General features: G+C 41.5%; 1 protein-coding gene and 1 long non-coding RNA gene across 3 annotated transcripts; both read right to left on the bottom strand.

Annotated features, from left to right (window-relative positions):
* Positions 1–2,615: 2,615 nt before the first annotated feature.
* Positions 2,616–5,105, bottom strand: LOC110881062. The gene has a single exon (XM_022129439.1). The coding sequence runs from the start codon at positions 5,103–5,105 to the stop codon at positions 2,616–2,618; it is 2,490 nt and encodes an 829-aa protein (XP_021985131.1).
* A 2,875-nt stretch (positions 5,106–7,980) lies between these two features.
* On the bottom strand, positions 7,981–9,886 carry LOC118482951. 2 transcript variants are annotated; one of them, XR_004869337.1, is made up of 3 exons: positions 9,180–9,616; positions 8,795–9,055; positions 7,981–8,518 (listed from the first exon to the last, which is right to left on the bottom strand). It is a non-coding gene; the product is annotated as an uncharacterized LOC118482951 (long non-coding RNA). The 2 variants fall into 2 exon arrangements; XR_004869335.1 differs by lacking the exon at positions 7,981–8,518 and adding an exon at positions 9,624–9,886 and having other exon boundaries at positions 8,552–9,055; positions 9,180–9,259.
* Between the last annotated feature and the right edge of the window lie 1,128 nt (positions 9,887–11,014).

Below are 11,014 nucleotides of genomic sequence, written 5' to 3'. Positions count from 1 at the left end.
TAATTTAATTTAATTGGTAAATCAAGCCATTTCTGTAAGCCTTTTTGGTGCCGTATCCAACTCTTATTCCAATCTAGTGTAATTACCTGAAATGCATTTTAAAAAGGTTTTGTTAGCAGGAAATACTGAGTGAGTTCATTCAGTTTGCACAAAATGACTCATGGTTATAATTTACAGTATTAAGAGCGATTACAATGTTTCTATATGTCAACCATATACCCACGGTATTTGTCACTCGACCACCCATTGGCTATCTCGCTGTCCAATGGTGTCTGTGACTATGGTCATATCACCCCTTGGCTATCTCGTTGTCCAATGGTGATGGATAACAAGTAATGTATACAAAACCCCACACACCGGCTGTAATGAAGACTACAAAGACTTAATCCCTGTAATTATAACTTTGAAAACAAACATGATTTTGAAAGCAGGTTTGGTAAAAAGAGAATGACTCACATTATAAGCATGCAATATTGATTTAACAAGTTTCCTGATTCAAGCTCTTCTGAGAATTAGCATCTACTTTGATTGTAAGTGTATGGGTAGAGTTTAGTCTACTGATAAGCCGGATAACCTAATTTAAACGATAATGCACACGAAACTAGGTAAGTAACTGAATACAACTTTTACGATAAGCTCACGAGATTAAAACCTCACAACGAATGACAAAGTGCGAAACTTAAACATCCAGCGGATTCGCAACGAATGACAGAGTATAGCCCGAGTTCGGGCGATACTCAAACATCCTATCGGAATCACGACAAATGACAAAGTATAACCCGGGTTTGAGCAGCACTTAAACATCCCTCGGATAGTTTCAATCGATCGGATATTGAATCGTAGCAGCGATCGAGTTAATACCCTGTATCGTAGCAGCGTTTCGTGATCCTGTGTGTTTTTATAGTAAATGGACGATATCTCAGTGTAGGAAACGAATTTGAACGTCGAACCAACGCAGAAATCTAAGTCCCACAGCCCTCTATTTATACTGGAAAAACAGCTCCCTTGTGTGGCGCGAGGGGCTGTCGCGTGGCGCGAGGGGAGCCCTTCTAGCATAGGGTAGCCCCATGTCCTGGTATCCTAGCTGAGTCGACGGTTTGAAGAAATTCGCTTTTGACAAGAAACTGTGTTGATAATATCAACTAGGAAATACCCCCCTGAGTTTTAGGGGCCCTGATCCTGTTTCTGATTGTTTTGAAAATTTTAGGGGTTGTGCAGGATTACTTGGGGGTCTCAAATAGAGTTTCTTATTTGACAAAACAAAATAATAAATAATAGTTTTGGGTGAATCACAAAAAGGGAATAAAATGGTGAGAAAAGAGAGTGGACCCACTTGGTAACTTTAGGATTCAACTAAAAAGCCTCCTAGTATAAATCTTGGATATAGCTTCTGAGATATTTTAAAAATATATAATGCACTTGTATTAAGTATAGTACCCCTAATTCAACCTTGTCCCTATGTCACGAGACAGAACACCTATGAACTTAGTCAGGCAGAGCCTTGACATGCGTTATGGGGCTCAGATCAATCGGAAAAGGTAGCGGTGATCGGAAGTTAAAACACTTAAAACGGGGCAGAGCCTTATTATTATAGATGAAAATAATAATAAGAATATATATATATATAGAGAGAGTGAGATCGAAAGAATTTGTGAAAGAAAGTGAAATGGGACAATTTTATATATAGTTGCCTGGTTGCTTTAGTTGCCACAACATTTCCTACACGTATGTACTTCTTTTATGCCACCTTTCATGTTTAATCACCAATACAAACACACATGTATACCAAATATTGAATTTAAGAATTCTATTTTATTCATTTGACACTTATAACTTCTAAAATATGACGTTTTATAAAATAATGAATATGTCATTAGAATGAGAATATTTTTGTCTACATTTTGAACCAAGTTTCATTAAAACAGAGTAGGTTCAAATATAATGTATTTTTTATAATTTAATTATTAAACGGTTCTTGGGTCCAACTAGGTACTTCATATTTCTAATAGTTAACTTACCTGTAATCTATCCGTCTAATAATATAAGTTATTATATACTTTTTTATTTTATTTAGAAAGGTCACCCGTATACAGGCCAATTAATTAATATAATATTTCAACCAACTATATAAAATAGTTTTTAAAACTATTTGGATCGAATTTATTATATTAAAAAGTAAACTAGTTACTAGTTACTAGTGGTTTTAAATAAACCTAAAATTCTTATATGATAAAAATAGGAATGTTACACCAAGTTTCCCCAGTACAAGTTTTTACAAAAGGTTTTCTCTTGGGGGTAAGCCCCCGACTATCAGTTAATCATTACAAAAGTGGTTACCTGGCCGTTTTTCCTAAAAGACTTTCTTCTTATTCATATGTGGTACTTCCTGAGCTGCATGAGTTTCCATATCCTTGGGACCTCTTTGCCTTGAAGTGTCTCCAGCTTACAACTTCCTTTGTCGTTTGCCCACGTGACCCGGTAGGGTCCTTCCCAGTTGGGCCCTAGTTTTCCTGTGCTCTCCTGTAGGCTGGCTTCGTTTGCTCTTAAAACCAGGTCCCCCGGGATGAGGTTAAGCTTTTTCATTTTGGCATTGTAATAGCTTTCAAGCTGTTTTTTTACTTAGCCTCCCTAACTGCTGCTACTTCCCTTCTCTCTTCAAGCAAATTCAGGTTCATCCGGAGGTCTTGCTCATTTTCGGCCTCCCTGAGCTTCATTCTGGCAGTTGGGGATCCTATTTCAGCCAGGATGACAGCCTCCGTCCCGTAGGTTAAGCTGAAAGGAATTTCCCCGTTACAGTCCTTAGGGGTGGTCCTATATGCCCATAGCACAAATGGCAATTCCTCCAGCCATCCTTTTTGTTTCCTTTCGAGTCTCCCTTTCATCCCCTTGGTGACGCTTTGATTTGCTCTTTCCACTAGTCCATTGCTTTGGGCATGGGTGACGGAGGTAAACACTTGGTGTATGTGCATCTGCTCGCACCATGGCCTGAAGGGTTTTCCAGCGAATTGGACACCATTGTCACTCACCAGTTCCCTTGGGACCCCGTATCTGCAAATGATGTTGTCTAGTACAAATCGTCTCATCTGCTCCCCGGTTATTTTTGCCAATGGTCTCGCCTCTATCCACTTGGTAAAATAATCGATGGCAACCACCACGTACTTAACCCCTCCCGGGCCCTCTGGGAATGGCCCAATTATGTCGATGGCCCACTTCTGGAAGGGCCAAGACGTTGAAAGAGGTATCATTGGGTGTTTGTGGCAGTGTGTCATAGGTGCATGGATCTGGCAATTGTCACATCTCTTGATCTCCTCTGATGCTGTCTCATACATTCGAGGCCAATAGAATCCCACATTCATTACTTTTGCCACTACTGTCCTCAGCCCCGAATGCATTCCACAAATCCCCTCATGTATTTCTCTGGTTACATACTTAGCCTCTTCATTGTCAACGCACTTCAGGGATGGACCCAGGTATGACCTTCGGTAAAGTTCTCCATTAATCAATTCATATTGTAAGGCTTTGACTCTTACCTTCCTGGCTGCCCAGTCTCCCTCAGGTAAAGTTCCGTCTCTGAGGAACTTTACAATCGGTGTCATCCATGTCTCTTGTGCGTTTTCGATCGCAGCCACCTCCTCTGTGCCGAGAGAGAGGGAGGTCAGGACTTCCACTTTGACTTCTCTTGCTAGGTGGTCAAATGCTACGGAGGCTAGCTTGCTGAGGGCATCGGATTTTCTATTTCTCCCGCGGGGGATGTATTCTAGTTTAAAGGTCTTGAAAGCCTTGGCTGTTTCTTTTACCTTTACCACGTACTGAGCCATTGTGTTGTCTTTAGCCTCATATTCCCCTTGGTATTCTTTGACCACTAACTGCGAGTCAGTACTAGCTTCCACATGTTTTGCTTTCATCTTTTTGGCTAGCCTCATCCCTGCTAAAAGGGCTTCGTATTCTGCGGTGTTGTTGGTATTCTCAAAGTCCAGCCTGATGGCATAGGTTAGCTCAACCCCCTCAGGACTGATCAACGTAATGCCCGCCCCGCTACCTTCTTCGCTGGAGGCCCCATCTGTAAGTAGTTTCCACACTGGCTCGTCTTCCTTCTCTTTCTCTTCCTTCTCCAAGGCCTCCCACTTTAAAAGTTCTTTTTCTTCATCCTTAGGGACCTCCGCCAAGAAGTCGGCCAGTATTTGTCCCTTCATGGCAGTTCTGGCTTTGAATTCCAAAGATTGTTCTCCTAATTCGACTGCCCATTTAGCCAGTCGACCCGATAGCTCCGGCCTCCTTAGCACTTTTTGGAGGGGTTGATCTGTCATTAAGGTAACCTTGTGTCCTTGGAAGTATCTTCTGAGTCTCCGGGACGCGAAAACAAGAGCTAAAGCTAACTTCTCCAGGGGCATATAGCGTTCCTCAGGACCCTTGAGGGTCCTGCTGATAAAGTATATTGGTATTTGCTTCCCCTCCCGTTCCACCATCATAACCGCACTTATGGTTGTTTTTGAAGCAGACAAATACAAAAGCAGATCTTCCCCGGGCACTGAGGTAGCTAGGGTTGGGAGTTTGCAAATGTAGCCCTTCATTTCTTGAAAAGCGGTTTCTGCCTCAGAGGTCCATTTAAACCTGTCTGTTTGAAGGCAATCTTTCAGCACCTTCATGAAGGGAAGGGTCCTGTCGGCTACCTTTGACAAGAAGCGGTCTAAGGCGATTAACCTTCCATTCAGCTGTTGGATGTCTTTCAGGGACCTGGGGGATCGCATTTCGGCCACGGCTTGAGTTTTCTCCAGGTTAGCTTTGATTCCACCCTTAGTAACCACTACTCCCAGGAATTTCCCTTCTTCTACCCCGAAGCAGCACTTCACGGGGTTCAGCTTCATATTAACATCTTGCATGGTTCGAATAGTTTCAGCTATATCATCTATCATGGCCATCTCGGTCAGGCTTTTGATAACGATGTCATCGACGTATACTTCCAAGTTTTGCCCCTGTTGTTCTCTGAAAAAGGCATTCATGAACCTCTGATAGGTGGCTCCAGCATTTTTGAGTCCGAAGGGCATTTTGGTATAGCAAAATGTCCCTTCGTCTGTGATGAAGGCGGTCTTTTCCTCGTCTTCCATTGACATATGTATTTGATGATATCCTTTTTAGGCATCCAAGAAGCACTTCAGGGGATACTGAGATAAGGAGTCCACTTGGACGTCTATCTCTGGGAGGGGGTAACAATCCTTGGGGCATGCTTTGTTTAGATCTTGAAAGTCAATGCACATCCTCCACCCTCCGTCTTTCTTCTGGACCATGACCGGGTTAGCAACCCAAGATGGGTATTTTACCTCTCTTACTATTCCGGCCCTGAGCAGCTTCCTGGTTTCTTCACAGGCGGCCCTTCTCTTGCTGGGGCCCATGCTCCGCTTCTTTTGCTTGACTGGTTTTGCCCAGGTGTATCTATTGAGTCGATGCTCGGTCAAGCTTCTTGGAATCCCTGTCATGTCTCCATGTTGAAATGCAAATGCGTCTATGTTGAGAAGGGCCCAGCTCTTTGAGAGCGCTTTTGCACTTGTCACTCAGGTGACTTCCCACTTTTACCGTTTGCTCCGGGAATCTGTCACAAAGGACCCATTCTTCGACCCCGTCCTTTTGGGGTTTCTCCGATACTTCCCCCTCAGACACGGAGGAAATTACTTCATATGCAGATTTCACCCAAGCCAAGCCTTTTTGGCGTTTGGAACACTAAAGCTCCGTGCGGGGTTGATGACTGTGCTTGCAGATCTCTAATCCCAGGTCTTCCCAGGATTACATTGTACTTTGAGGGTGTCCGGACCACTATGAAAGTTAGGTTTATAGTCCGGAAACGATCCCCTACCCCGACTGTAAATGGGAGTCTGATCTTTCCCAATGGGTGTGACACACTGTTGTTGAAACCTACTAGGGGGATAGAGTCCTCCTCGAGCCTATCTCTTACATCCCTGTCAAACCTGAGAAAACAGTGCTCATATATTACTTCTACCCCGGATCCCCCGTCCACATGTATTCTGGCCACCTTGTGGCCAGCTATTATGGCTGAGATGTTAAAAGGGAGTCGCTGCACCTCGTTTTCCTCCAGATGTGGCATCAAGATAGGAGCTTTCATGCGGTATGGGGAGCCCAGAATTCTGGCCTTTACACTTCTGGTGGTATCAAAGTCATCCCTCCTTCGAATCATGTCTACATCTGCCCTTCCAGGCTCCTTCACATCTTTCCCTTTGCGATCCCCTCCTCCTTCCTTAATTTCTTTAACCAAATGGGCCAGTTTACCCGTTTTCACCGCGGCCTCTATTTCCCTCTTTAGATACATGCAATCATCAGTTTTATGACCAAACCCTTTGTGGAAGTCACAGTATTCGTTCGGTTGTGCCTTTGGCCCTGGTTTTATGGGCGGCGGTCTTGGGAAGGAACTCTTCACCCTCTTAGTGGCCAGTATTTCACTTGGGGTTTTGGTGAGAGGGGTGAAGCTGTCAGAGTAGGGGGATAGGCCTCTCCCCCGAGGCCTATATGGGGAATACAAGGGCCTCGTTCTATCATGCAACATTATATCAAAAGCTGGTTTTCTTGAGTAAGGTGTACCTTTTTCGGGAGGTTTTGCAGCTGGGTTGACCCTTCGGGGTGGGGTGTCCATCTCCTTAGCTTTGCTAACTGTGTCTTTGCCCCTGACAAAGGCTCTAACTCTGTCCATGAGATTATCAAACGAGTGTGGGAACTCCTCCCCCAGCTTCTCGCATAGTTGTGCATGTTTTAACCCATTGATGAAACTGCTGATCTTCATGACCTCCAGGACGTCCTTGATGTTCATGCTTTCCTTGACAAACCTCTCCATGTATTGGTCTATCCGCTCATTGTCCCTCTGCCTTATGTGCAAGATTTCGTTTGGGTGACCACTTTTCTTTGCTGACCAAAGTTCCTCAGAAACTTTTCACTTGACTCTTCATAACTGTCAATCCCTCCGGGGGGAAGGCTGTCAAACCAGAGCCTGGCTCCCTCCGTCAGGGTCTGCAGAAACATGTGGCACCAAATCGGCATGGGCCACCGTCCTAGCTGCCCTGCACCCCTGAAGGCATGGAGGTGATCCTCGGGATCTCTAGTTCCGTCATACCTGTCGAAGTTTGGAGGTAGCTTTGTCTTGGGGGGCATGGGTGCTTCAGCGATTCTCCTAGTGAACTTTGATATCTCAGCTAAGTCCCGAGGGAGGTAGGGTTGATCCAAACCATCACCTCTTTGATTTTCCTTTTCCTTTTCTTTTCCTTTTTGTTTCTTCCCTGTAATGAGATCCTCTCTCTCTCTCTCTCTCTCTCTCTCTCTTCCGAGGACATCTGTCTAAGGGCTGTCATGAAGGTTTCAAGTGGGTCATTGTCGCTGCTTTTGTTTTGTAGATCCACCCCTTCCTGGTTGGAAGGTGTGTCGAAGGACAGTCTAGCCCTGAGTCTATCAAGTTTCTCTTGTCTTTCTAGATCCTCAAGATGCTTTTTTAACTTCTCCCTGTGCATGGCAACAAAATCTGGAGTAATAGTCTCTTCCTTTTCCAGAATTTCCACCTGATTTTCGTTCTCTTCCTCATGAGTTATGTCTTCCATTGTGACCCTATCATGATCGTTCTGCGCCGTCTGGATGGTATGTGAGCTGGGTGGAGTTGCCATGTTGCCTCTTGCAAAATGGGTTATCTCAACGTCGGAGTTTCAGAGTGGGAACACCAATTAGACTGTTGTCCCACGGATGGCGCCAATGTCGAATACCCAAATCCCTGGTGATGTTCAAAGGGTCTTCGCTGACGTCAAGAGATCCCAGCCTTCGTTGCTACAAAAAAGTAAACTGTTACACTCGTCACGGAGGGCCCCGGGAGGGGATCCGTGACCAAGCTCCGGCGTGAGAATAAGTAAACTTGCCGGAGAGTTTGAAGAACTTATTCCGATGAATGTGATCACCGGAATGTTCCTCTATGGTGAATCCAATAAATGTGTGTGTGTTTAATGTAGGAGAATGTTGTCGGAATAAACGAGGGAGAGTTATTAGTGTAATACCTTGAGTCCGTTGTGATCACCTCTCTTCTCTCTTATATAACTATGAAACCTTATCTCCGATGTGAGATATTTTAATAAGATGATCTAACGGGTTTTGAGGGTCTTCGGGGGGCTCAGACACGTGTCTGACCCCCAACGGTAGGATTGCGACCTCATTTAATGTTTTCCGCTAGAGAAGTACAATGCCAGCCGAGATCCTCTTCATATCAGGCATTAAATGTTGCCTGCGTTCTCTGAATCCTCGTTGCCCGCTCATTTTTGTGTAAAGGAAACCTTAATGGGCAAGTTAAACTATCTTTGGGCCTTATCTGTTGGGCCCGCATGATAGCAGCCCAAGTCGGGTAAATGGAGCAATCCATTGGCCCATCGTTAGGAACTAACCAATTGAATTTGAAGAATAAATTTGTGTGAACAGATTAATAAAAATCGAAGCATGATACCTGAATGAATGAACTTTTAAGTCTTGAAGAATCGTATGGTGCCTGAACAACAGGAGAGAACATTTTATCCAAACTTTTAAACCATGCAACCCGCCAAAAACCAACACCCAGTATTGTAACAACGGTTTATACTTTATATGCTTAGTTATAAAATATTAGTTCGTAAGACATGAATCCTTGAACATAACAGTATTACGATTTAAGATATTAGTTTATCTTATCAAGTGAAAGCAAGTGTGAGATGACAATACCGAAGGCCACCACTAACATATTGTGCTTCTTTACACTTTAACAAAAGAATAGTAGGGAAATACTCACGAAACCAAACAGTATTCTTTTCCAATTTCAACCTCTTCCCCTTTTATTGCATCACTGAAAACAAAGTTGAATCATACAATTGAAAATAGAATTAAATCAAGGGTAAATTAAGAGTTGGATCAAGAAACTAAACATTATTGTCATTAGAAAGGCTTCCAATTGAACTGAAATCATCAAAGTCATCTCCCCACAACCTAGGGTTTGTACATTGACAACTGGAATCATACTCACATTCCAAAACTGTTCATCTAAGAAATGCACCTGAGTAACATAGTACAAGAACCTGTTACAGTTTATCCATAAATTGCAAATCAAATGTTACAAAATTGAGAAATATCAGTCAGGTTTCCATCAAATTTCAATGAAAAATAAAAAAAAACAGTACCTTGCAAACACTGGACTAACGATTGAGGAGGAGACAGACGCGTGTGTCATCTTCAATCAAAAAAATTAGTCCTTGTACAACTGTAATCAAATAAAATATTAGCAAGCACCATACATCCATAAAAAACTGTTGAAACATGTACCAAAATCACCTCAAATTCTCTCACAGACATTTCATCGAGCATGTGGAATGCACATATTAAATTGAATCTAGTAATAAGACCTTTTAATCAGGTCATCCTCAATTAGTGACAACATCTTTGAATAAACCTGTTATAGCATTTTAGTGACAACACCTTTGAATAACCCCTAATTTTCAAAGAATTGAAAAAATATTAACCCTAAGCATCAATTTTATAGCATTTTATCAAAATCTCATGAATCAAAGCGTCAGTATGAAAGAACTGCAAAATTAAATTACATTAATTGGGGTAATGAGATATACCTGAGAGGGAAGGAGAAGAAAAGTAGAGCAACTGCCATTGATAATTGAAGGTCTTCATCTTCTTGAACTTCCTTTCTGATGATGGAGCTAGGGTTGTATACGAAGGTTACAGGCGAATTGTACTGCAAACAGAAGGATGTGTGGAGGCGAATATTTGAATGCAAGGGTTTGTATTATATAAGAGAGGTCGTCAACTGCATTCTACCCACGTCCCAGTTTTGTAGCAACCGTGTTTAGTGGGAAAGATGGGCCGGAAAATGAGGGGGCGTACATAACCGCCCAGAACTGCCACAATAGCAGTTGAAAAATGGAGTTTAAATGGTCAGGATTTCATCTCAGCAAGATCTAAGGGCCAAGAATGATTTGAGAGTTGGTTATACTTAATGGGCTTTATATATATATATATATATATATAGGGGAGGGTTTAAATGAGAACGCTAAATATCGCGAGAACCGTGAGAACGAATCAAAAAATCGCGAAAACTTTGTCAAAAACAATTCAAATTCAAAATTTCTTTTTACACTTATCATTATTATTCGAATACAATGTTATAAATTTCATTTATACGTTTAAATTTACGTGAATTTGTAAATAAAGAAAATTTACACATGTGTAAGTTTGCCATTTACACATGTGTAAATTTGTTATATTTACACATGTGTAAAAATTCTAATAAAAGTGATTTTGAGAGGAGAAATGAATTAATTGATGTTGTAAATTCTTTTTTTGATATTGTATTTTAATTACAATGAGGTTTGTACTAAAAAAATTTGGTTTTGATTGGTTTTTTTATTCGTTCTCACGGTTCTCGCAATATTTAGTGTTCTCAAGATAACTCTCCCCTATATATATATATATATATATATATATATATATATATATATATATATATATATATATATATATATATATATAATTACCTGATATTATTGACCTAGTCACCTAAATCTTTAAATAAAATCGATTGTGGAGGTTGCACGGGGGTAAGAATAAGCTCTGACTCATTCCTAGATAACTAATTTTCTAATTAACTCGTTTGAGACAAAACATCTGTAAAATGATTAAACAGTCGTTTGTAATAATATCTTAAATGTTGATAGAATTACGAGACATTATGTACCTACTCCTGTAGGGGAACTTCCATCACTCATCAAATCAGTTCCCACCTAAGAAAACAATAATCAACATATTAGGGATGACCCGACCCGTGTTACAAAAATATGTATTTGCAATATGTTTTATAAAGGCATCATATGTTTAAGAATCAACAAGTTGGATAATCGAAACCTACATGTTTTTTCTTCTTCTTTTTTCATACAAGCAAATGCATTTTCTACTCCTTCGGCAACAACAAGAAACAACGAAATTCTAAACAAAACCGTTGATTTTT

The sequence above is a fragment of the Helianthus annuus genome, chromosome 10 (genome assembly GCF_002127325.2).
Source record: "Helianthus annuus cultivar XRQ/B chromosome 10, HanXRQr2.0-SUNRISE, whole genome shotgun sequence".
Classification (NCBI taxonomy): domain Eukaryota; kingdom Viridiplantae; phylum Streptophyta; class Magnoliopsida; order Asterales; family Asteraceae; genus Helianthus; species Helianthus annuus.
This window is presented reverse-complemented; position numbering and strand designations above follow the sequence as displayed.

Excerpts from the sequence above, each read along its gene's own strand:
- LOC110881062 (XM_022129439.1), bottom strand. The coding sequence starts at position 5,105 with ATGGAAGACGAGGAAAAGACCGCCTTCATCACAGACGAAGGGACATTT.